This window comes from Oncorhynchus mykiss, chromosome 3, assembly GCF_013265735.2.
Source record: "Oncorhynchus mykiss isolate Arlee chromosome 3, USDA_OmykA_1.1, whole genome shotgun sequence".
Taxonomy (NCBI): domain Eukaryota; kingdom Metazoa; phylum Chordata; class Actinopteri; order Salmoniformes; family Salmonidae; genus Oncorhynchus; species Oncorhynchus mykiss.
In genome coordinates, this window is record NC_048567.1 from 68339285 (window position 1) to 68366616 (window position 27332).

Here is a 27332-nt window from a genome sequence, read left to right on the forward strand (position 1 = left end):
TATGACAGGGGGACAGAGTGAGAGGTAAAGTAGACTCTAGGTATGAAAGAGGAACAGAGTGAGAGGTAGATTAATATGACAAGGAAACCGAGTGAGAGGTAGAGTAGACTGTATGTATGACAGGGGAACAGAGTGAGAGGTAGAGTAGACTGTGTGTATGACAGGTAAACAGAGTGAGGGGTAGAGTAGACTGTGTGTATGACAGGGGAACAGAGTGAGAGGTAGAGTAGACTGTTGGTATGACAGGTAAACAGAGTGAGGGGTAGAGTAGACTGTATGTATGACAATGAAACAGAGTGAGGGGTAGAGTATACTGTATGTATGACAGGTAAACAGAGTGAGGGGTAGAGTAGACTGTAGGTATGACAGGGAAACAGAGTGAGGGGTAGAGTAGACTGTAGGTATGACAAGGCAACAGAGTGAGGGGTAGAGTATACTGTATGTATGACAGGTAAACAGAGTGAGGGGTAGAGTAGACTGTCGGAACTCAGACAGTCTGTGTCAGTGGTGGATGGGTGGGCTGGAGGGCTGAAGTTTGAGTGACATGAAGAGAGACAGGACTTTAACAGGATATGACCCGCTGCAGGCCAAAATCCCCTGGGGTTATCGCTGCCTCTTCGAAAACGTGACCAACCAAACATCTCTCTCTCTCTCTTCTCTTCCTTCTCTCTCCTCTTCCTTCTCTTCCTTCTCTCTGTCTCTCCCTTCTCTTCCTTCTCTCTCTTCTCTTCCTTCTCTTCCTTCTCTCTATCTCTCTCCTCTTCCTTCTCTCTTCCTCATCTCTCTCTTGCTCTCTCTCTCTCTCTTCCTTCTTTCTCTTCTCTTCCTTCTCTCTATCCCTCTCCTCTTCCTTCTTTCTCTTCTCTTCCTTCTCTCTATCTCTCTCCTCTTCCTTCTCTCTTCCTCATCTCTCTCTTGCTCTCTCTCTCTCTCTTCCTTCTTTCTCTTCTCTTCCTTCTCTCTATCCCTCTCCTCTTCCTTCTTTCTCTTCTCTTCCTTCTCTCTGTCTCTCCCTTCTCTTCCTTCTCTCTCTTCTCTTCCTTCTCTTCCTTCTCTCTCTTCTCTTCCTTCTCTTCCTTCTCTCTATCTCTCTCCTCTTCCTTCTCTCTTCCTCATCTCTCTCTTGCTCTCTCTCTCTCTCTTCCTTCTTTCTCTTCTCTTCCTTCTCTCTATCCCTCTCCTCTTCCTTCTTTCTCTTCTCTTCCTTCTCTCTATCTCTCTCCTCTTCCTTCTCTCTCTTCCTCCGCTCTCTCTTGCTCTCTCTCTCTCTCTTCCTGCACTGTTGGTTAAGGGCTCGTAAGTAAGAATTTCACGGTAAGGTACCTGTTGTATTCAGGCGCGTGTGACAAATACAATTAGATTTGATTTCAAATGTTCTATCATGGCTATGCACAGTGTTCTAACACTGTATATCTCTGTTTCTCTCTTTCTCTCTGTCCTAAACCTGAGCTACGTTTCATTTCAAACCGTTGCCCCCTCACGTCTGATTTAATCACTCACTCATATTCTTGCTTTGGCCCACATTGTGTTAGGCTCAGTGAAATACTGTACATGATAGCATACTTTAAGTGACATTTGAAATGAAGCCACTATAGTGTTTTACTATGCACTATCAGGTCGTAGCTGTTTATATCACTTCTCTCCAATGAACATTCCTTCTTCCCCTATTCAATCATCACCTTACTATGTTCAATTCCTTTTTATTCACCTATAGACACAGCAAGAAATGTCATCCTCATAATAAATGGTGGTGTATTAGGCCATGGTCTGTAAGTGATTAGTGTCTCACGGATTGCTTTGAGAATCCTCCATTTGGTTTCCAGACCAGAACATGTATCCCAATAGAACCTTTAAGGTAGTCAACAGAGACTGGAATTATCTCTCTTTTTATATACTTTCCTTCCTTCCTCTCTGTCTTTTTCTCACTCTTTCTTTCTCTCTGTCTCTCTGTAACTCTCTCTCTCTCTTCCTCTGTGTCTCTCTGTCTCTCTCTAACTATCTCTCTCTCACTTCCTCTGTGTCTCTCTGTCTCTCTCTAACTCTCTCTCTCACTTCCTCTGTGTCTCTCTGTCTCTATCTAACTCTCTCTCTCTTCCTCTCTCTCTCTCTCTCTATATATATATATATATATATATAGAATTGAATTGAGAGAGAGGAAGAGAGAGAGAGAGAGGAAGAGAGACAGAAAGAAAGAGAGGAAGTGAGGTCGTGGGGTGAGACAGGGATGCATCTTAAGCCCCACCCTCTTCAACATATATATCAACGAATTGGCGCGGGCACTAGAAAAGTCTGCAGCACCCGGCCTCACCCTACTAGAATCCGAAGTCAAATGTCTACTGTTTGCTGATGATCTGGTGCTTCTGTCACCAACCAAGGAGGGCCTACAGCAGCACCTAGATCTTATGCACAGATTCTGTCAGACCTGGGCCCTGACAGTAAATCTCAGTAAGACCAAAATAATGGTGTTCCAAAAAAGGTCCAGTCACCAGGACCACAAATACAAATTCCATCTAGACACTGTTGCCCTAGAGCACACAAAAAACTATACATAACTCGGCCTAAACATCAGCGCCACAGATAACTTCCACAGGGCTGTGAACGATCTGAGAGACAAGGCTGACCCAAAATTAACTGACCCAAAATGACTGACCCAAAATTAAGGAAAGCTTATGTATAGACTCAATGAGCACAGCCTTGCTATTGAGAAAGGCCGCCGTAGGCAGATATGGCTCTCAAGAGAAGACAGGCTATGTGCTCACTGCCCACAAAATGAGGTGGAAACTGAGCTGCACTTCCTAACCTCCTAACCTTCCTAACCTCCAATGTACAAATGGTTAAAGAACACAAGGGAAAATAAATAAGCATAAATATGGGTTGTATTTACAATGGTGTTTGTTCTTCACTGGTTGCCCTTTTCTTGTGGCAACAGGTCACAAATCTTGCTTCTGTAATGGCACACTGTGGAATTTCCCCCAGTAGATATGGGAGTTCTTTGTGGATCTGTGTAATCTGAGGGAAATATGTATCTCTGATATGGTCATACGTTGGACAGGAGGTTAGGAAGTGCAGCTCAGTTTCCACCTCATTTTGTGGTCAGTGTGCACATAGCCTGTCTTCTCTTGAGAGCCAGGTCTGTCTACGGCGGCCTTTCTCAATAGCAATCTCAATCTCTCTCTCTCTTCCTCTCTCTCTCTAACTCTCTTACCCCCCTCTCTCTCTCTCTCTCCCTCTCTCTCCCTCTCTCTCTCTCTCTCTCTCTCTCTCTCTCTCTAACTCTCTCTCTCTAACTCTCTTCCGCTCTGTCTCACTGTCTATCTCTAACTCTCTTCCTCTCTGTCTCACTGTATCTCTCTAACTCTCTCTCTCTCTTCCTCTCTGTCTCTCCCTCTCTCTCTCTTCCTCTCTCTCTCTCTCTCTCTCTCGCTCTCTCTCTCTCTTCCCCTGTCTCTCTGTAACTCTCTCTCTCAATTCAATTCAAGGGGCTTTATTGGCATGGGAAACCTGTGTTAACATTGCCAAAGCAAGTGAGGTAGATAATATACAAAAGTGAAATAAACAATAAAAATTAGGAAAATAAATAAGCAGAAATATGGGTTGTATTTACAATGGTGTTTGTTCTTCACTGGTTGCCCTTTTCTTGTGGCAACAGGTCACAAATCTTGCTGCTGTGATGGCACTGTGGAATTTGTGGAATTTTACCCAGTAGATATGGGAGTCTCTCTCTAACTCTCTCTCTCTCTTCCTTTCTGTCTCTCTCTCTTCCTCTCTGTCTCTCTAACTCTCGCTCTCTCTTCCTCTCTCTAACTCTCTCTCTCTCTTCCTCTGTCTCTCTGTAACACACTCTCTCTCTCTCTCTCTCTTCCTCTCTGTCTAACTCTCTCTCTCTCTTCCTCTCTGTCTCTCTAACTCTCTCTCTCTCTCTTCCTCTCTGTCTCTCTCTCACTCTCTCTCTCTCTAGGTCACATACATACAGACACATACACACCCCTTCCCACCACCCTCTCTTTGGTACGCCTAGAGCCCAGTTGGTAGCAGGCTGTAGAGGTAGAGATCAATAGAGACATGGTGGAAGAGGGTGATGGTATTGAGCTGTATGTTAAACATATACTTCAGGCCCTTTAACTACTTCCCCGGAGTCAGATGAACTCGTGGACACCATATGTATGTCTCTGTGTCCAGTATGAAGGATGTTAGGGGTAGTTTTGTGAGCCATTGCCAACTAGCATTAGTGCAATGACTGAAAGTCTATAGGTATCTGCTAGTATGCTAGTATGCTAGCAGATACCTGTAATCTTCCAGTCATTGCATGAATGCTAGTTAGCAATTGCCCTAGCGCTAGTTAGCAACTTCCTCTGAAAGGGCAATTTTTTGTTGTTGTTGTTGTACAAATGGTATCCACAACTTCATCTGACTCTGGGGAAGTAGATAAAGGGCCTCATTGCCAACAGTGCTGATTAATCTGTTAAACTGGACTAGGGCCTCTTAACAAGCCTCCTGCCCTCAATAATTACATGCTCAGACTTCCTCTGCCTGGCTGGGGCTTCCATAAATAACACTGTTGGGGTCATGACATGATAACCATCAATCCTCGTTAAGGAACACAACATACGTACTGTGTTGGATTGTGACTGGTGGGATCTTATTGCTTCCATCAGGCTCTAAATGTAGTATGTTATGTGATCTCCACCTCTGTTTGTCATCCCCCTCTCTGTTAACTCCATCCCTCTATTCTCTGTCTCTCTCCTCCTACCTCCAGAGGTGGACTCTCTGTTAACTCCATCCCTCTATTCTCTGTCTCTCTCCTCCTACCTCTAGAGGTGGACTCTCTGTTAACTCCATCCCTCTATTCCCTGTCTCTCTCCTCCTACCTCTAGAGGTGGACTCTCTGTTAACTCCATCCCTCTATTCTCTGTCTCTCTCCTCCTACCTCTAGAGGTGGACTCTCTGCGTATCCTGCTCTATTCGGTCATCTTCCTCCTCAGTGTGTTGGGCAACCTGCTCATTATCGTGGTCCTGGCAGTCAACAAGCGCATGAGGACGGTCACCAACTCCTTCCTGCTGTCCCTGGCAGTCAGCGACCTGATGATGGCCATCTTCTGCATGCCCTTCACCCTCATCCCCAACCTCCTGGAGGACTTCATCTTTGGAGCCGCCATGTGCAAGATAGTGGCCTACCTCATGGGTGAGACAGGAGGAGGGCAGGGGGGAGAGAAGGGGAGAGAGAGAGGGAGACTGACTAGGTATCATGTAGGATGTATAGAGTAGGGCAGTGTAAAGGAAACCTTGGCACCTAGTGGCATGGAAGGAACTGAGACAGAGAATCATCATTAGGATGCATTGAGAGAGCAAGAGGGGAAAGGGCAGGATCTGGGAATCTGCTGGCCGTGCTCTCCAGCTGCTCCCGATGGTCCCCACAGAATAACGCAGCACAGGACACCTCACAGACCTGCACACAGACATACATAGAATATCGCACATGGATGAACACACACAAGCATGCAGGCTCCCAGGCTCCCAGGCTCCCACACACACACACGCACACACACGCACACACACACACACACACACACACACACACACACACACACACACACACACACACACACACACACACACACACACACACACACACACACACACACACACACACACACACAGAGTCTAATGTCATGTTCCAGCTAGTAGGAGGATATGGATTAGGAGGAGAGCATAGAATTCTTTCCCTTCTCCAGTCTGGGGGATCAGGGCTATCAGATCAGGAGGTTCAGGATGTGATTTCCTCAAACACCATCTCTATTTAGCCAACATCTCCCACTCATGTTTCCCTAACAAATCCTAAAAACACGTCTTCACTCAAAAGTGCTCAGTACGTACTGATCTATGATTCATAACCTTCAGTTAGGGTCACATGTCATCTGATATTTTACAAAAGTTGGAACCTTTCAAGACGTAAACTTAGCAGAACTCTTACGTAACTTTACCTAACAGAAAAAGTTGTACAGTGCCTTGCGAAAGTATTCGGCCCCCTTGAACTTTGCGACCTTTTGCCACATTTCAGGCTTCAAACATAAAGATATAAAACTGTATTTTTTGTGAAGAATCAACAACAAGTGGGACACAATCATGAAGGGGAACGACATTTATTGGATATTTCAAACTTTTTTAACAAATCAAAAACTGAAAAATTGGGTGTGCAAAATTATTCAGCCCCCTTAAGTTAATACTTTGTAGCGCCACCTTTTGCTGCGATTACAGCTGTAAGTCTCTATCAGTTTTGCACATCGAGAGACTGAAATTTTTTCCCATTCCTCCTTGCAAAACAGCTCGAGCTCAGTGAGGTTGGATGGAGAGCATTTGTGAACAGCAGTTTTCAGTTCTTTCCACAGATTCTCGATTGGATTCAGGTCTGGACTTTGACTTGGCCATTCTAACACCTGGATATGTTTATTTTTGAACCATTCCATTGTAGATTTTGCTTTATGTTTTGGATCATTGTCTTGTTGGAAGACAAATCTCCGTCCCAGTCTCAGGTCTTTTGCAGACTCCATCAGGTATTCTTCCAGAATGGTCCTGTATTTGGCTCCATCCATCTTCCCATCAATTTTAACCATCTTCCCTGTCCCTGCTGAAGAAAAGCAGGCCCAAACCATGATGCTGCCACCACCATGTTTGACAGTGGGGATGGTGTGTTCGGGGTGATGAGCTGTGTTGCTTTTACGCCAAACATAACGTTTTGCATTGTTGCCAAAAAGTTCAACTTTGGTTTCATCTGACCAGAGCACCTTCTTCCACATGTTTGGTGTGTCTCCCAGGTGGCTTGTGGCAAACTTTAAACAACACTTTTTATGGATATCTTTAAGAAATGGCTTTCTTCTTGCCACTCTTCCATAAAGGCCAGATTTGTGCAATATACGACTGATTGTTGTCCTATGGACAGAGTCTCCCACCTCAGCTGTAGATCTCTGCAGTTCATCCAGAGTGATCATGGGCCTCTTGGCTGCATCTCTGATCAGTCTTCTCCTTGTATGAGCTGAAAGTTTAGAGGGACGGCCAGGTCTTGGTAGATTTGCAGTGGTCTGATACTCCTTCCATTTCAATATTATCGCTTGCACAGTGCTCCTTGGGATGTTTAAAGCTTGGGAAATCTTTTTGTATCCAAATCCGGCTTTAAACTTCTTCACAACAGTATCTCGGACCTGCCTGGTGTGTTCCTTGTTCTTCATGATGCTCTCTGCACTTTTAACGGACCTCTGAGACTATCACAGTGCAGGTGCATTTATACGGAGACTTGATTACACACAGGTGGATTGTATTTATCATCATTAGTCATTTAGGTCAACATTGGATCATTCAGAGATTCTCACTGAACTTCTGGAGAGAGTTTGCTGCACTGAAAGTAAAGGGGCTGAATAATTTTGCACGCCCAATTTTTCAGTTTTTGATGTGTTAAAAAAGTTTGAAATATCCAATAAATGTCGTTCCACTTCATGATTGTGTCCCACTTGTTGTTGATTCTTCACAAAAAAATACAGTTTTATATCTTTATGTTCAAGGGGGGCGAATACTTTCGCAAGGCACTGTACATATTTGAAACTTTTAAAAGTGTAGTTTATGTGTCGTTTCTCATTTCTTTACTTTCCAACAGGTGTATCCGTGAGCATCTCCACCTTCAGCCTGGTTGCCATAGCGATCGAGCGCTACAGCGCCATCTGCAACCCGCTGAAATCGCGGGCGTGGCAGACCCGTTCCCATGCCTACCGGGTGATCGCCGCCACCTGGCTCCTGTCCTTCATGATCATGACCCCCTACCCCGTGTTCAGCCACCTGAAGCACGTTCCCTTAAAGGACAACATCACCATCGCACGCATGTGTCGCCACATCTGGCCCTATCCGGAGGTGGAGCAAGCCTGGTGAGTCTGTGTGTGTGGGGGGGGGTTGGAGTGTGGGGGTGAGGTTGAAGTGTGTGTGTGTGTACGGGTGGGTGGGTGGGTGTGCGGGTGAGGTTGTGTATGAAGTGTGTTTGTGTGTAAGGGTGGGTGGGTGTGTGTGAGGTGGGGGTTGAAGTGTGTGTGTGTGTACGGGTGGGTGGGTGTGTGTGGGGGTGAGGTTGAAGTGTTTGTGTGTGTGTGTGCGGGTGGGTGTGTGTGTGTGGGGTGAGGTTGTGTATGAAGTGTGTGTGTGTATGGGTGGGTGTATGGGGGTGAGGTTGTGTATGAAGTGTGTGTGTGTGGGTGGGTGTGTGTGCGGGTGAGGTTGTGTATGAAGTGTGTTTGTGTGTAAGGGTGGGTGTGTGTGTGTGGGGGTGAGGTTGTGTATGAAGTGTGTGTGTGTAAGGGTGGGTGTGTGTGTGTGTGTGGGGGTGAGGTTGTGTATGAAGTGTGTGTGTGTAAGGGTGTGTGTGTGGGGGGGGGGGGGGGGGGTGAGGTTGTGTGTGTAAGGGTGTGTGTGTGTGTGTGTGTGTGTGTGTGTGCGGGTGAGGTTGTGTATGAAGTGTGTTTGCGTGTAAGGGTGGGTGGGTGTGTGTGGGGGTGAGGTTGTGTATGAAGTGTGTGTGTGTAAGGGTGGGTGTGTGTGTGTAGGGGTGAGGTTGTGTATGAAGTGTGTATGTGTGTAAGGGTGGGTGTGTGTGTGTGGGGGTCAGGTTGTGTATGAAGTGTGTGTGTGTAAGGTTGGGTGTGTGTGTGGGGGGGTGAGGTTGTGTATGAAGTGTGTGTGTGTAAGGTTGGGTGTGTGTGTGGGGGGGTGAGGTTGTATATGAAGTGTGTTTGTGTGTAAGGGTGGGTGGGTGTGTGTGCGGGTGAGGTTGTGTATGAAGTGTGTGTGTGTAAGGGTGGGTGTGTGTGTGTAGGGGTGAGGTTGTGTATGAAGTGTGTATGTGTGTAAGGGTGGGTGTGTGTGTGTGGGGGTCAGGTTGTGTATGAAGTGTGTGTGTGTAAGGTTGGGTGTGTGTGTGGGGGGGTGAGGTTGTGTATGAAGTGTGTGTGTGTAAGGTTGGGTGTGTGTGTGGGGGGGTGAGGTTGTATATGAAGTGTGTTTGTGTGTAAGGGTGGGTGGGTGTGTGTGCGGGTGAGGTTGTGTATGACGTGTGTGTGTGTAAGGTTGGGTGTGTGTGTGGGGGGTGAGGTTGTATATGAAGTGTGTTTGTGTGTAAGGGTGTGTGTGTGTGTGTGTGTGGTGGTCAGGTTGTGTATGAAGTGTGTGTGTGTAAGGGTGTGTGTGTGTGGGGGGGGTCAGGTTGTGTATGAAGTGTGTGTGTGTAAGGGTGGGTGTGGGGGGGTGAGGTTGTTTATGAAGTGTGTGTGTGTAAGGGTGTGTGTGTGTGTGTGTGGTGGTCAGGTTGTGTATGAAGTGTTTGTGTGTAAGGGTGGGTGTGTGTGTGGGGGGGTGAGGTTGTTTATGAAGTGTGTGTGTGTGTAAGGGTCGGTGTGTGTGTGTGGGGGTGAGGTTGTGTATGAAGTGTGTGTGTGTAAGGGTGGGTGTGTGTGTGTGGGGGTGAGGTTGTGTATGAAGTGTGTGCGTGTAAGGGTGGGTGTGTGTGTGTGGGGGTGAGGTTGTGTATGAAGTGTGTGCGTGTAAGGGTGGGTGTGTGTGTGTGGGGGTGAGGTTGTGTATGAAGTGTGTGTGTGTAAGGGTGGGTGTGTGTGTGTGGGGGTGAGGTTGTGTATGAAGTGTGTGTGTGTAAGGGTGGGTGTGTGTGTGTGGGGGTGAGGTTGTGTATGAAGTGTGTGTGTGTAAGGGTGGGGGTGAGGTTGTGTTTGAAGTGTGTGTGTGTAAGGGTGGGTGTGTGTGTGTGGGGGTCAGGTTGTGTATGAAGTGTGTGTGTGTGTAAGGGTGGGTGTGTGTGTGCGGGGGTGAGGTTGTTTATGAAGTGTGTGTGTGTAAGGGTGGGTGTGTGTGTGCAGGGGTGAGGTTGTTTATGAAGTGTGTGTGTGTAAGGGTGGGTGTGTGTATGTGTGGGGGTGAGGTTGTGTATGAAGTGTGTGTGTGTAAGGGTGGGTGGGTGTTAATTCCTCTCGTCTTACTTTTTGCTTAGTGCTGTTGTCCTAATACTGCATTTTAGGGGGTTTGGTTGGAATTGTGATAACGAACAAAAGAAAATCTGTCTACACCTATATATTAGAGTGATGATACAGCAGTGTTGTTTTTGCATACTCATTAGAATATAAACACATTACTAAAATGGGTGCAACAGCAAAATAAGGTGTAACTTTCCACTAAAACAAGCTTTACGTTTGATGTAGACTTCTCCAGGGAGAAAACACTGGCTGTAGCTGTAATTCTTTCATGTTGGTACCTCCATGATGCCTACTCTTGTGAGAAAAACTCACTCGCATATCCACACATTTTCACATACCCGCTCAAGTCATACATAGAGACGCACACACACACACACACACACACACACACACACACACACACACACACACACACACACACACACACACACACACACACACACACACACACGCACACACACATGCACACACACACACACACACACACACACACACACACACACACAGACACACGCATGCACATACATTCCTGAGGTTCTCCAGAAAACTAAAGTAAAAGTGAGAGAGAGAGAGCTTGGAGGGAGGAGCAACGCCTGAAACGGTTTGTTTACTTTTTCTTTGGCTCTTTCCCTTCAAATCAGCTCATCACTCTCCTCTATCTCCACCAGTGATAACTCCTCTCCTCTATCTCCACCAGTGATAACTCCTCTCCTCTATCTCCACCAGTGATAACTCCTCTCCTCTATCTCCACCAGTGATAACTCCTCTCCTCTATCTCCACCAGTGATAACTCCTCTCCTCTACATCCACCAGTGATAAACTCCTCTCCTCTATCTGCACCAGTGAGAACTCCTCTGCTCTATCTCCATCAGTGATAACTCCTCTCTCCTCTATCTCCACCAGTGATACATCCTCTCTCCTCTATCTCCATTAGTGATAACTCCTCTCCTCTATCTCCATCAGTGATACCTCCTCTCTCCTCTATCTCCACCAGTGATACCTCCTCTCCTCTATCTCCATCAGTGATAACTCCTCTCTCCTCTATCTCCACCAGTGATACCTCCTCTCCTCTATCTCCACCAGTGATACCTCCTCTCTCCTCTATCTCCACCAGTGATAACTCCTCTCCTCTATCTCCATCAGTGATAACTCCTCTCTCCTCTATCTCCACCAGTGATACCTCCTCTCCTCTATCTCCACCAGTGATACCTCCTCTCCTCTATCTCCATCAGTGATAACTCCTCTCTCCTCTATCTCCACCAGTGATACCTCCTCTCCTCTATCTCCATCAGTGATACCTCCTCTCTCCTCTATCTCCACCAGTGATAACTCCTCTCCTCTATCTCCAACCAGTGACAACTCCTCCCTCCTCTATTTCCACCAGTAATACCTCCCCTCTCCTCTATCTCCATCAGTGATAACTCCTCTCCTCTATCTCCACCAGTGATAACTCCACTCCTCTATCTCCACCAGTGATAACTCCACTCCTCTATCTCCACCAGTGATACCTCCTCCCTCCTCTCTCCTCTATCTCCACCAGTAATACCTCCCCTCTCCTCTATCTCCATCAGTGATAACTCCTCTCCTCTATCTCCACCAGTGATAACTCCACTCCTCTATCTCCACCAGTGATAACTCCACTCCTCTATTTCCACCAGTGATACCTCCTCTCTCCTCTATCTACACCAGTTATACCTCCTCCCTCCTCTATTTCCACCAGTAATACCTCCTCTCTCCTCTATTTCCACCAGTGATACCTCCTCTCTCCTCTCTCTCCACCAGTGATAACTCCTCTCCTCTATCTCCACCAGTGATAACTCCTCTCCTCTATCTCCACCAGTGATAACTCCTCTCCTCTATCTCCACCAGTGATAACTCATCTCCTCTATCACCAACATTGACAACTCCTCTCCTCTATCTCCACCAGTGACAAGTCCTCTCCTCTATCTCCACCAGTGATAGCTCCTCTCCTCTATCTCCAACAGTGATACCTCCTCTCTTCTATCTCCACCAGTGACAACTCCTCTCCTCTATCTCCAACAGTGACAACTCCTCTCCTCTATCTCCAACAGTGATACCTCCTCTCTTCTATCTCCACCAGTGACAACTACTCTCCTATATCTCCACCAGTGATACCTCCTCTCTCCTATATCTCCACCAGTGATACCTCCTATTTCTCCAACAGTAATACTGCCTCTCTCCTCTATCTCCACCAGTAATTCCTCCTCTCTCCTCTATCTCCACGAGTAATTCCTCCTCTCTCCTCTATCTCCACCAGTAATTCCTCCTCTCTCCTTTTTCTCCACCAGTAATTCATCCTCTCTCCTCTATCTCCACCTGTAATACCTCCTCTCTCCTCTATCTCCACCAGTAATACATCCCCTCTCCTCTATCTCCACGAGTAATTCCTCCTCTCTCCTCTATCTCCACCAGTAATACCTCCTCTCTCCTCTATCTCCACCAGAGATAACTCCTCTACTCTATCTCCACCAGTGATAACTCCTCTCCTCTATCTCCACCAGTGTTACCTCCTCTCTCCTCTATCTCCACCAGAGATAACTCCTCTACTCTATCTCCACCAGTGATAACTCCTCTCCTCTATCTCCACCAGTGTTACCTCCTCTCTTCTATCTCCACCAGTGACAACTCCTCTCCTCTATCTCCAACAGTGATACCTCCTCTCTTCTATCTCCACCAGTGACAACTACTCTCCTATATCTCCACCAGTGATACCTCCTCTCTCCTATATCTCCACCAGTGATACCTCCTATTTCTCCAACAGTAATACTGCCTCTCTCCTCTATCTCCACCAGCAATTCCTCCTCTCTCCTCTATCTCCACGAGTAATTCCTCCTCTCTCCTCTATCTCCACCAGTAATACCTCCTCTCTCCTCTATCTCCACCAGAGATAACTCCTCTACTCTATCTCCACCAGTGATAACTCCTCTCCTCTATCTCCACCAGTGTTACCTCCTCTCTAGTCTATCTCCATCAGTGATAACTCCTCTCCTCTATCTCCTCCAGTGATAACTCCCCTCCTCTATCTCTACCAGTGATAACTCTTCTCCTCTATCTCCACCAGTGATACCTCCTCTCTAGTCTATCTCCATCAGTGATAACTCCTCTCCTCTATCTCCTCCAGTGATAACTCCTCTCCTCTATCCCTACCAGTGATAACTCTTCTCCTCTATCTCCACCAGTGATACCTCCTCTCTCCTCTATCTCCACCAGTGATACCTCCTCCCTCCTCTATTTCCACCAGTAATACATACCCTCTCCTCTATCTCCACCAGTGATACCTCCTCTCTCCTCTATCTCCAATAGTGATAACTCCTCTCCTCTATCTCCACCAGTGATACCTCCTCTCTCCTCTATCTCCATTAGTGATAACTCCTCTCCTCTATCTACACCAGTGATAATTCCTCTCCTCTATCTCCATTAGTGATAACTCCTCTCCTCTATCTACACCAGTGATAATTCCTCTCCTCTATCTTCACCAGTGATAACTCCTCTCCTCTATCTCCACCAGTGATACCTCCTCTCTCCTCTATCTCCACCAGTGATAACTTCTCCCTCCTCTATTTCCACCAGTAATACATACCCTCTCCTCTATCTCCACCAGTGATACCTCCTCTCTCCTCTATCTCCATTAGTGATAACTCCTCTCCTCTATCTCCACCAGTGATACCTCCTCTCTCCTCTATCTCCATTAGTGATAACTCCTCTCCTGTATCTCCACCAGTGATAATTCCTCTCCTCTATCTACACCAGTGATAACTCATCTCCTCTATCTCCACCAGTGATACCTCCTCTCTCCTCTATCTCCACCAGTGATACCTCCTCCCTCCTCTATTTCTACCAGTAATACATCCCCTCTCCTCTATTTCCACCAGTGATACCTCCTCCCTCCTCTATTTCCACCAGTAATACCTCCTCTCTCCTCTATCTCAACCAGTGATACCTCCTCTCTCCTCTATCTCCACCAGTAATTCCTCCTCTCTCCTCTTTCTCCACCAGTAATTCATCCTCTCTCCTCTATCTCCACCAGTAATACCTCCTCTCTGCTCTATCTCCACCAGTAATACATCCCCTCTCCTCTATCTCCACGAGTAATTCCTCCTCTCTCCTCTATCTCCACCAGTAATACCTCCTCTCCCCTCTATCTCCACCAGAGATAACTCCTCTACTCTATCTCCACCAGTGATAACTCCTCTCCTCTATCTCCACCAGTGATACCTCCTCCCTCCTCTATTTCTACCAGTAATACATCCCCTCTCCTCTATTTCCACCAGTGATACCTCCTCCCTCCTCTATTTCCACCAGTAATACCTCCTCTCTCCTCTATCTCCACCAGTGATACCTCCTCTCTCCTCTATCTCCATCAGTGATACCTCCTCTCTCCTCTATCTCCACCAGTGACAACTCCTCTCCTCTATCTCCACCAGTGATACCTCCTCTCTCCTCTATCCCTACCAGTGATAACACCTCTCCTATATCTCCACCAGTGATACCTCCTCTCCTCTATCTCCACCAGTGATACCACCTCTCCTCTATCTCCAACAGTGACACCTCCTCTCCTCTATCTCCACCAGGGATAACTCCTCTCCAATAACTCCACCAGTGATACCTCCTCTCCTCTATCTCCACCAGTGATACCTCCTCTCCTCTATCTCCATCAGTGATAACTCCTCTCCTCTACATCCACCAGTGATAACTCCTCTCTCCTCTATCTCCACCAGTATTTCCTCCTCTCTCCTCTATCTCCACCAGTATTTCCTCCTCTCGCCTCTCTCTCCATCAGTGATAACTCCTGTCTCCTCTATCTCCACCAGTGATACATCCTCTCTCCTCTATCTCCATCAGTGATACCTCCTCTCTCCTCTATCTCCACCAGTGATACATCTTCTCTCCTCTGTCTCCATCAGTGATACCTCCTCTCTCCTCTATCTCCACCAGTGATACCTCCTCTCTCCTCTATCTCCACCAGTGATACCTCCTCTCCTCTATCTCCATCAGTGATACCTCCTCTCTCCCCTATCTCCATCAGTGATAACTCCTCTCTCCTCTATCTCCACCAGTATTTCCTCCTCTCTCCTCTATCTCCACCAGTATTTCCTCCTCTCTCCTCTATCTCCACCAGTATTTCCTCCTCTCTCCTCTCTCTCCATCAGTGATAACTCCTCTCTCCTCTATCTCCACCAGTAATTCCTCCTCTCTCCTCTATCTCCATCAGTGATACCTCCTCTCTCCCCTATCTCCACCAGTGATAACTCCTCTCCTCTGTCTCCACCAGTGACAACTCATCCCTCCTCTATTTCCACCAGTAATACCTCCCCTCTCCTCTATCTCCATCAGTGATAACTCCTCTCCTCTATCTCCTCCAGTAATAACTCCTCTCCTCTATCTCCACCAGTGATAACTCCTCTCCTCTATCTCCACCAGTGATTCCTCCTCTCTCCTCTATCGCCACCAGTGATAACTCCTCTCCTCTATCTCCACCAGTGATAACTCCTCTCCTCTATCTCCACCAGTGATAACACCTCTCCTCTATCTCCACCAGTGATACCTCCTCTCTCCTCTCTCCCTACCAGTGATAACTCCTCTCCTATATCTCCACCAGTGATACCTCCTCTCCTCTATCTCCACCAGTGATACCTCCTCTCTCCTCTATCTCCATCAGTGATAACTCCTCTCTCCTCTATCTCCACCAGTAATACCTCCTCTCTCCTCTATCTCCACCAGTAATACCTCCTCTCTCCTCTATCTCCACCAGTATTTCCTCCTCTCTCCTCTATCTCCACCAGTATTTCCTCCTCTCTCCTCTATCGCCATCAGTGATAACTCCTCTCTCCTCTATCTCCACCAGTAATATCTCCTCTCTCCTCTATCTCCACCAGTAATACCTCCTCTCTCCTCTATCTCCATCAGTGATAACTCCTCTCTCCTCTATCTCCACCAGTAATACCTCCTCTCTCCTCTATCTCCATCAGTGATAACTCCTCTCTCCTCTATCGCCACCAGTATTTCCTCCTCTCTCCTCTATCTCCACCAGCAATACCTCCTCTCTCCTCTATCTCCACCAGTAATTCATCCTCTCTCCTCTATCTCCACCAGTAATACCTCCTCTCTCCTCTATCTCCACCAGTAATACCTCCTCTCTCCTCTATCTCCACCAGTATTTCCTCCTCTCTCCTCTATCTCCACCAGTATTTCCTCCTCTCTCCTCTATCTCCATCAGTGATAACTCCTCTCTCCTCTATCTCCACCAGTAATACCTCCTCTCTCCTCTATCTCCATCAGTGATAACTCCTCTCTCCTCTATCTCCACCAGTAATATCTCCTCTCTCCTCTATCTCCACCAGTATTTCCTCCTCTCTCCTCTATCTCCATCAGTGATAACTCCTCTCTCCTCTATCTCCACCAGTAATACCTCCTCTCTCCTCTATCTCCATCAGTGATAACTCCTCTCTCCTCTATCTCCACCAGTGATACATCCTCTCTCCTCTATCTCCATTAGTGATAACTCCTCTCCTCTATCTCCATCAGTGATACCTCCTCTCTCCTCTATCTCCACCAGTGATACCTCCTCTCCTCTATCTCCATCAGTGATAACTCCTCTCTCCTCTATCTCCACCAGTGATACCTCCTCTCCTCTATCTCCACCAGTGATACCTCCTCTCTCCTCTATCTCCACCAGTGATAACTCCTCTCCTCTATCTCCATCAGTGATAACTCCTCTCTCCTCTATCTCCACCAGTGATACCTCCTCTCCTCTATCTCCACCAGTGATACCTCCTCTCCTCTATCTCCATCAGTGATAACTCCTCTCTCCTCTATCTCCACCAGTGATACCTCCTCTCCTCTATCTCCATCAGTGATACCTCCTCTCTCCTCTATCTCCACCAGTGATAACTCCTCTCCTCTATCTCCAACCAGTGACAACTCCTCCCTCCTCTATTTCCACCAGTAATACCTCCCCTCTCCTCTATCTCCATCAGTGATAACTCCTCTCCTCTATCTCCACCAGTGATAACTCCACTCCTCTATCTCCACCAGTGATAACTCCACTCCTCTATCTCCACCAGTGATACCTCCTCCCTCCTCTCTCCTCTATCTCCACCAGTAATACCTCCCCTCTCCTCTATCTCCATCAGTGATAACTCCTCTCCTCTATCTCCACCAGTGATAACTCCACTCCTCTATCTCCACCAGTGATAACTCCACTCCTCTATTTCCACCAGTGATACCTCCTCTCTCCTCTATCTACACCAGTTATACCTCCTCCCTCCTCTATTTCCACCAGTAATACCTCCTCTCTCCTCTATTTCCACCAGTGATACCTCCTCTCTCCTCTCTCTCCACCAGTGATAACTCCTCTCCTCTATCTCCACCAGTGATAACTCCTCTCCTCTATCTCCACCAGTGATAACTCCTCTCCTCTATCTCCACCAGTGATAACTCATCTCCTCTATCACCAACATTGACAACTCCTCTCCTCTATCTCCACCAGTGACAAGTCCTCTCCTCTATCTCCACCAGTGATAGCTCCTCTCCTCTATCTCCAACAGTGATACCTCCTCTCTTCTATCTCCACCAGTGACAACTCCTCTCCTCTATCTCCAACAGTGACAACTCCTCTCCTCTATCTCCAACAGTGATACCTCCTCTCTTCTATCTCCACCAGTGACAACTACTCTCCTATATCTCCACCAGTGATACCTCCTCTCTCCTATATCTCCACCAGTGATACCTCCTATTTCTCCAACAGTAATACTGCCTCTCTCCTCTATCTCCACCAGTAATTCCTCCTCTCTCCTCTATCTCCACGAGTAATTCCTCCTCTCTCCTCTATCTCCACCAGTAATTCCTCCTCTCTCCTTTTTCTCCACCAGTAATTCATCCTCTCTCCTCTATCTCCACCTGTAATACCTCCTCTCTCCTCTATCTCCACCAGTAATACATCCCCTCTCCTCTATCTCCACGAGTAATTCCTCCTCTCTCCTCTATCTCCACCAGTAATACCTCCTCTCTCCTCTATCTCCACCAGAGATAACTCCTCTACTCTATCTCCACCAGTGATAACTCCTCTCCTCTATCTCCACCAGTGTTACCTCCTCTCTCCTCTATCTCCACCAGAGATAACTCCTCTACTCTATCTCCACCAGTGATAACTCCTCTCCTCTATCTCCACCAGTGTTACCTCCTCTCTTCTATCTCCACCAGTGACAACTCCTCTCCTCTATCTCCAACAGTGATACCTCCTCTCTTCTATCTCCACCAGTGACAACTACTCTCCTATATCTCCACCAGTGATACCTCCTCTCTCCTATATCTCCACCAGTGATACCTCCTATTTCTCCAACAGTAATACTGCCTCTCTCCTCTATCTCCACCAGCAATTCCTCCTCTCTCCTCTATCTCCACGAGTAATTCCTCCTCTCTCCTCTATCTCCACCAGTAATACCTCCTCTCTCCTCTATCTCCACCAGAGATAACTCCTCTACTCTATCTCCACCAGTGATAACTCCTCTCCTCTATCTCCACCAGTGTTACCTCCTCTCTAGTCTATCTCCATCAGTGATAACTCCTCTCCTCTATCTCCTCCAGTGATAACTCCCCTCCTCTATCTCTACCAGTGATAACTCTTCTCCTCTATCTCCACCAGTGATACCTCCTCTCTAGTCTATCTCCATCAGTGATAACTCCTCTCCTCTATCTCCTCCAGTGATAACTCCTCTCCTCTATCCCTACCAGTGATAACTCTTCTCCTCTATCTCCACCAGTGATACCTCCTCTCTCCTCTATCTCCACCAGTGATACCTCCTCCCTCCTCTATTTCCACCAGTAATACATACCCTCTCCTCTATCTCCACCAGTGATACCTCCTCTCTCCTCTATCTCCAATAGTGATAACTCCTCTCCTCTATCTCCACCAGTGATACCTCCTCTCTCCTCTATCTCCATTAGTGATAACTCCTCTCCTCTATCTACACCAGTGATAATTCCTCTCCTCTATCTCCATTAGTGATAACTCCTCTCCTCTATCTACACCAGTGATAATTCCTCTCCTCTATCTTCACCAGTGATAACTCCTCTCCTCTATCTCCACCAGTGATACCTCCTCTCTCCTCTATCTCCACCAGTGATAACTTCTCCCTCCTCTATTTCCACCAGTAATACATACCCTCTCCTCTATCTCCACCAGTGATACCTCCTCTCTCCTCTATCTCCATTAGTGATAACTCCTCTCCTCTATCTCCACCAGTGATACCTCCTCTCTCCTCTATCTCCATTAGTGATAACTCCTCTCCTGTATCTCCACCAGTGATAATTCCTCTCCTCTATCTACACCAGTGATAACTCATCTCCTCTATCTCCACCAGTGATACCTCCTCTCTCCTCTATCTCCACCAGTGATACCTCCTCCCTCCTCTATTTCTACCAGTAATACATCCCCTCTCCTCTATTTCCACCAGTGATACCTCCTCCCTCCTCTATTTCCACCAGTAATACCTCCTCTCTCCTCTATCTCAACCAGTGATACCTCCTCTCTCCTCTATCTCCACCAGTAATTCCTCCTCTCTCCTCTTTCTCCACCAGTAATTCATCCTCTCTCCTCTATCTCCACCAGTAATACCTCCTCTCTGCTCTATCTCCACCAGTAATACATCCCCTCTCCTCTATCTCCACGAGTAATTCCTCCTCTCTCCTCTATCTCCACCAGTAATACCTCCTCTCCCCTCTATCTCCACCAGAGATAACTCCTCTACTCTATCTCCACCAGTGATAACTCCTCTCCTCTATCTCCACCAGTGATACCTCCTCCCTCCTCTATTTCTACCAGTAATACATCCCCTCTCCTCTATTTCCACCAGTGATACCTCCTCCCTCCTCTATTTCCACCAGTAATACCTCCTCTCTCCTCTATCTCCACCAGTGATACCTCCTCTCTCCTCTATCTCCATCAGTGATACCTCCTCTCTCCTCTATCTCCACCAGTGACAACTCCTCTCCTCTATCTCCACCAGTGATACCTCCTCTCTCCTCTATCCCTACCAGTGATAACACCTCTCCTATATCTCCACCAGTGATACCTCCTCTCTCCTCTATCTCCACCAGTGATAACTTCTCCCTCCTCTATTTCCACCAGTAATACATACCCTCTCCTCTATCTCCACCAGTGATACCTCCTCTCTCCTCTATCTCCATTAGTGATAACTCCTCTCCTCTATCTCCACCAGTGATACCTCCTCTCTCCTCTATCTCCATTAGTGATAACTCCTCTCCTGTATCTCCACCAGTGATAATTCCTCTCCTCTATCTACACCAGTGATAACTCATCTCCTCTATCTCCACCAGTGATACCTCCTCTCTCCTCTATCTCCACCAGTGATACCTCCTCCCTCCTCTATTTCTACCAGTAATACATCCCCTCTCCTCTATTTCCACCAGTGATACCTCCTCCCTCCTCTATTTCCACCAGTAATACCTCCTCTCTCCTCTATCTCAACCAGTGATACCTCCTCTCTCCTCTATCTCCACCAGTAATTCCTCCTCTCTCCTCTTTCTCCACCAGTAATTCATCCTCTCTCCTCTATCTCCACCAGTAATACCTCCTCTCTGCTCTATCTCCACCAGTAATACATCCCCTCTCCTCTATCTCCACGAGTAATTCCTCCTCTCTCCTCTATCTCCACCAGTAATACCTCCTCTCCCCTCTATCTCCACCAGAGATAACTCCTCTACTCTATCTCCACCAGTGATAACTCCTCTCCTCTATCTCCACCAGTGATACCTCCTCCCTCCTCTATTTCTACCAGTAATACATCCCCTCTCCTCTATTTCCACCAGTGATACCTCCTCCCTCCTCTATTTCCACCAGTAATACCTCCTCTCTCCTCTATCTCCACCAGTGATACCTCCTCTCTCCTCTATCTCCATCAGTGATACCTCCTCTCTCCTCTATCTCCACCAGTGACAACTCCTCTCCTCTATCTCCACCAGTGATACCTCCTCTCTCCTCTATCCCTACCAGTGATAACACCTCTCCTATATCTCCACCAGTGATACCTCCTCTCCTCTATCTCCACCAGTGATACCACCTCTCCTCTATCTCCAACAGTGACACCTCCTCTCCTCTATCTCCACCAGGGATAACTCCTCTCCAATAACTCCACCAGTGATACCTCCTCTCCTCTATCTCCACCAGTGATACCTCCTCTCCTCTATCTCCATCAGTGATAACTCCTCTCCTCTACATCCACCAGTGATAACTCCTCTCTCCTCTATCTCCACCAGTATTTCCTCCTCTCTCCTCTATCTCCACCAGTATTTCCTCCTCTCTCCTCTCTCTCCATCAGTGATAACTCCTGTCTCCTCTATCTCCACCAGTGATACATCCTCTCTCCTCTATCTCCATCAGTGATACCTCCTCTCTCCTCTATCTCCACCAGTGATACATCTTCTCTCCTCTGTCTCCATCAGTGATACCTCCTCTCTCCTCTATCTCCACCAGTGATACCTCCTCTCTCCTCTATCTCCACCAGTGATACCTCCTCTCCTCTATCTCCATCAGTGATACCTCCTCTCTCCCCTATCTCCATCAGTGATAACTCCTCTCTCCTCTATCTCCACCAGTATTTCCTCCTCTCTCCTCTATCTCCACCAGTATTTCCTCCTCTCTCCTCTATCTCCACCAGTATTTCCTCCTCTCTCCTCTCTCTCCATCAGTGATAACTCCTCTCTCCTCTATCTCCACCAGTAATTCCTCCTCTCTCCTCTATCTCCATCAGTGATACCTCCTCTCTCCCCTATCTCCACCAGTGATAACTCCTCTCCTCTGTCTCCACCAGTGACAACTCATCCCTCCTCTATTTCCACCAGTAATACCTCCCCTCTCCTCTATCTCCATCAGTGATAACTCCTCTCCTCTATCTCCTCCAGTAATAACTCCTCTCCTCTATCTCCACCAGTGATAACTCCTCTCCTCTATCTCCACCAGTGATTCCTCCTCTCTCCTCTATCGCCACCAGTGATAACTCCTCTCCTCTATCTCCACCAGTGATAACTCCTCTCCTCTATCTCCACCAGTGATAACACCTCTCCTCTATCTCCACCAGTGATACCTCCTCTCTCCTCTCTCCCTACCAGTGATAACTCCTCTCCTATATCTCCACCAGTGATACCTCCTCTCCTCTATCTCCACCAGTGATACCTCCTCTCTCCTCTATCTCCATCAGTGATAACTCCTCTCTCCTCTATCTCCACCAGTAATACCTCCTCTCTCCTCTATCTCCACCAGTAATACCTCCTCTCTCCTCTATCTCCACCAGTATTTCCTCCTCTCTCCTCTATCTCCACCAGTATTTCCTCCTCTCTCCTCTATCGCCATCAGTGATAACTCCTCTCTCCTCTATCTCCACCAGTAATATCTCCTCTCTCCTCTATCTCCACCAGTAATACCTCCTCTCTCCTCTATCTCCATCAGTGATAACTCCTCTCTCCTCTATCTCCACCAGTAATACCTCCTCTCTCCTCTATCTCCATCAGTGATAACTCCTCTCTCCTCTATCGCCACCAGTATTTCCTCCTCTCTCCTCTATCTCCACCAGCAATACCTCCTCTCTCCTCTATCTCCACCAGTAATTCATCCTCTCTCCTCTATCTCCACCAGTAATACCTCCTCTCTCCTCTATCTCCACCAGTAATACCTCCTCTCTCCTCTATCTCCACCAGTATTTCCTCCTCTCTCCTCTATCTCCACCAGTATTTCCTCCTCTCTCCTCTATCTCCATCAGTGATAACTCCTCTCTCCTCTATCTCCACCAGTAATACCTCCTCTCTCCTCTATCTCCATCAGTGATAACTCCTCTCTCCTCTATCTCCACCAGTAATATCTCCTCTCTCCTCTATCTCCACCAGTATTTCCTCCTCTCTCCTCTATCTCCACCAGTAATGCATCCTCACTCCTCTATCTCCATCAGTGATAACTCCTCTCTCCTCTATCTCCACCAGTAATACCTCCTCTCTCCTCTATCTCCACCAGTATTTCCTCCTCTCTCCTCTATCTCCACCAGTAATTCCTCCTCTCTCCTCTATCTCCACCAGTATTTCCTCCTCTCTCCTCTATCTCCACCAGTGATAACTCCTCTCTCCTCTATCTCCACCAGTAATTCCTCCTCTCTCCTCTATCTCCACCAGTATTTCCTCCTCTCTCCTCTATCTCCACCAGTAATTCCTCCTCTCTCCTCTATCTCCACCAGTATTTCCTCCTCTCTCCTCTATCTCCACCAGTGATAACTCCTCTCTCCTCTATCTCCACCAGTAATTCCTCCTCTCTCCTCTATCTCCACCAGTATTTCCTCCTCTCTCCTCTATCTCCACCAGTGATAACTCCTCTCTCCTCTATCTCCACCAGTAATTCCTCCTCTCTCCTCTATCTCCACCAGTATTTCCTCCTCTCTCCTCTATCTCCACCAGTATTTCCTCCTCTCTCCTCTATCTCCACCAGTGATAACTCCTCTCTCCTCTATCTCCACCAGTCATACCTCCTCTCTATTCTATCTCCAACAGTAGTACCTCTCTAATATCTACTTCTTCTTCTCCCGCCTCTTTTTAGCCGCATTCTCATCTCTCCGTCTGTCCGTCCGTCTGCTTGTCAGTCAGCTCGTCCCTCCTTCTGTCCGTCTCTGTTTCTCTCTCTCTGTCGCTATCTCTCTCTCCTTATCCCTCATCCCCCATCCCCCATCCCCTCTCTCTGAGGCCCTGACATAGAACAACCTAACCTGTAAATGCCAGCTTGTTATGTCACAGGGCTCATTGTAATGACTGGAATGGAAATTATGGAACGTAGTCAAAGATGTGGTTTCCATATGTTTGATACCATTCCGTTTATTCTATTCCAGCAATTACATTGAGCCCTTCCTCCTAAAGCTCCTCCCACCAGCCTACTCTGCTGTAGTCAGACATCCATTTGAAATCATTATTGAGATAAATTAAATGCACGAAACGTACTCTCTTTACCCTCTCTTCCACTCTCCAAAGGGTTCAATAATGAGTTACAAAAGCAAGTTAAAACACTTGTAGGAACCAAAAAGATAAAGAGACAGTTCCAAGGAAGAATGGATGCACATGTAACTATTCTAATGTAACTATGTAACTATTCTAATGTAACTATGTAACTATTCTAATGTAACTATGTAACTATTCTAATCTCCTACAGGCTCTCTTATGATTGTGGAATATTGTTCTAATAGCCATGGTGCCTCTAAACAATTTCAATGGACTATCAAGGACATAATTCATGTGGCTTTACCCAGAGAGCTAATTTAGTTCCAACAATTTATATTCCTAATCCACTAGCTCAATATCCCCGTTAACATATTTAATACTTTTCGATTACCCGTTCCACATATTTTGTCCTCCACGACGACTAAATAGAATAACAGCATTGTGGTGGAATGTCTTCTACACTGGGTATCAACCATTAATGTCTCCAGCCGTTGGACCACAGCAAAGATATTGAAGAATTGAAGATCCCCATCTCTGGTTTGCTCCTTCTAACCCAATGCCTATTGGACTTCCTCTGCCTAACCTCTTTCTGGAAGTCTCCTGTGAGAGTGAGCCCTTTTCTCCTATGCTCTCTCTATGCTCCTTGAAGAAGCTGGCCTCAGGCACAGATCGATGGATCAGAGTAGTCACCAAACATCCTAACCTTAACCATGTCAAGAGGGGTAAGGCACAACATACCTTGGATTGGTGTCTAAGGTCAATTTGTTAAACCCACTTCCTGTGTGTGTCCCAGGAACATGATGTTGCTGCTTACGCTCTTTGTTGTTCCGGGGGTGGTGATGATTGTGGCCTATGGACTCATCTCCAGAGAGCTGTACCGGGGAATCCAGTTTGAGATGGTTCAGAAGACATCATCCCCCGGTGAGACCTACATTACTGTTATTTAATTATTCACACATTTAAAAGATTTAGAAGATTTAGAAGATGTTAGAATGCTGAATTGGAATTAACTCCTGAGAATACTAGAATAAATAGTTATCATCCAGTTACTGCCCAGTAGTGTTTCCCAGATGTTTGAATACTGAACCAGATTATTAGGATTTGGGCTGTCTCTTTTCTGTGGTCACACAGAATGAACATTTCATTAGCATTTCAATCATGTTAATGTGTTGCAGGTTAGAGCAGTGTGAAAGTGACTAGCTGGAAGGATCTGATATATGGAGTATATCTGCTGCTGATAGCTGTAGACCTTCACCATTTGTCTGTCCAATAGGAGAGAGGGAGGGATGGAGGGGAGAGAGGAACAGAGGGGTGATATGGAGGAAGAGAGAAAGCGAGGAAACATTAGCCCTCAGATGAGAGATGTGACTCAGGTTTTTGGTGATGTGCCTCCTCTAAAATACATCTGTGACCCAGGATTGTGTGGCTCCTCATGGCTAAATTTAGATATATGGGGTGTTGAATGGATCATAAATATTTGTGACCGTCTGAAATGATTAGTTACAAAACCTAATTGGTCTGACCCCTCCTCACAGTTTTGGACTTCTACTTGCCTGCGAAGTAAATCGTCTGTCATCTTCTTTGCCCCGCCCCCTCAGGTCTAAAGAACGGCCTGACCACCACCGGGGCTTGCGGCAGCGACGACGGTGATGGATGCTACGTCCAGCTCGCCAAGCGACCGCGCTCCATGGAGATGTCCACTCTGACATCATCGACGACAACCGCGTCCAAATTGGAGCGTCCCCGCAGCAACACCTCGGAGGCCAAGCTCTTGGCCAAGAAGCGCGTGATCCGGATGCTGGTGGTGATTGTTGCTCTGTTCTTCCTGTGCTGGTTGCCCCTCTACTGCGCCAACACCTGGAAGGCTTTCCACCCCGTCTCTGCCCGCCGTGCCCTCTCTGGTGCCCCCATCTCCTTCATCCACCTCCTGTCCTACACCTCGGCCTGCGTTAACCCCATCACCTACTGCTTCATGAACACACGCTTCCGCACTGCGCTGCTCGCCACCTTCGCCTGCTGCTGCCGCCCGCCCTGCCGACACAGACGCCACGGGCTGCGGGATGGAGAGGAGGACGCCATGGCTATGGGGGTGTCCATGTCCAAATTTAGTTACACCACGGTCAGCACTATGGGGACGTGCTGAGGGAGGAACCATTGACTGACTGGGGGACGAGGGGGACATGGGGGGACATGGGGGGAAACCAGAGAGATATGTTATGTCATTCGTATAGGGAAACTGTTAACCTGCGGACGGTAGGTATGGGGAGATGCACCCACGGGCTATAAGGAAACCAACGCCTGACCATTACTGCAACGCTAATGTCAAGGCAGCCAATGGGGTCAGAGAGATAGTTAGATATGTCTATCTGAAGGGATGAACTAAGCATGGGTAAATCAAACCTGTGGTATCCACTCAAAAAGGGAAAATACTCATGACCCATGGAGAATGCTTTCCTAACATACCCACAGGAAAATGATACACCGTTTAATAGTTGCCAAACAAAAGAAAATAAGGAAATATTATCGTAGCACAATTTTGCGTTAGCATTTGTCCCAAGTGATGGGAAAACAATGTTTTGTTCAATAGTATATGTATGCCAATGTAGTTATTTCAATCATGTTTACTGATGAATCCCTCATATAGGACGGGGAATTATTATGTGGGTGGGATATAAGGGATGTGTGTTGGTAGCACAGGCGGCTGGTGGCACCTTAATCGGGGAGGACGGGCTCATAGAAATGGCTGTAATGGAATGAATGAAATGGTATCGAACACATCAAGCACGTGGTTTCCATTCCATTTACTCCATTCCAGACGTTTCTATGAGCCGTCCTCTCAGCAACTCCTGTGGTTAACAGGGGGGTGTACACCTGAATGAAAAGCTTTAGGGGTTTCGCAGGGCAGTAGCTTGACATGCAGTATCAGTAATACCTTTACAAAGCTTCTACTCATTGTCACTTTACTTTGGATGTTAAAATGCTGAATATGTGCTTGTTATTAGTGTCGTCAATGTCCTGAAGGTAGGAACTCTGTTGTGCCTGCCTATAAAATGTTGCGCTTTCTTCAAGCATTATCTTCAAGCATTATCTGTTTTCTGCGCTGTGGACTGTGTCATTGTAAATAGTGTGTTACATTGTGCTCTTAACCAGACTGGGTTGGGTGTGGATTGGAGGCCAGACTTAACTGCGACCAAACCAACCTTAGTGAAGACAGCAGAGAACACAACTAAGGAACAGGGGCTTTGGAGATGTACCGTTACTTCATATTTGGGCTGTTAATCTGGATCCAGACAATTGTTATCACAG

At 47.1% G+C, this 27332-nt stretch overlaps 1 protein-coding gene across 1 annotated transcript in view; it reads left to right on the top strand.

The window, feature by feature from the left end:
* Positions 1–26198, top strand: part of LOC110504539 (cholecystokinin receptor-like) — a 41057-nt gene extending 14859 nt beyond the window's left edge. The window contains exons 2-5 of the mRNA XM_036975022.1: positions 4934–5182; positions 7646–7910; positions 24820–24947; positions 25625–26198. Coding sequence (XP_036830917.1) covers positions 4934–5182; positions 7646–7910; positions 24820–24947; positions 25625–26169 — 1187 coding nt within the window. The 3' untranslated portion in view covers positions 26170–26198. The remainder of the gene's footprint in view (positions 1–4933; positions 5183–7645; positions 7911–24819; positions 24948–25624) is intronic.
* Positions 26199–27332: the final 1134 nt, after the last annotated feature.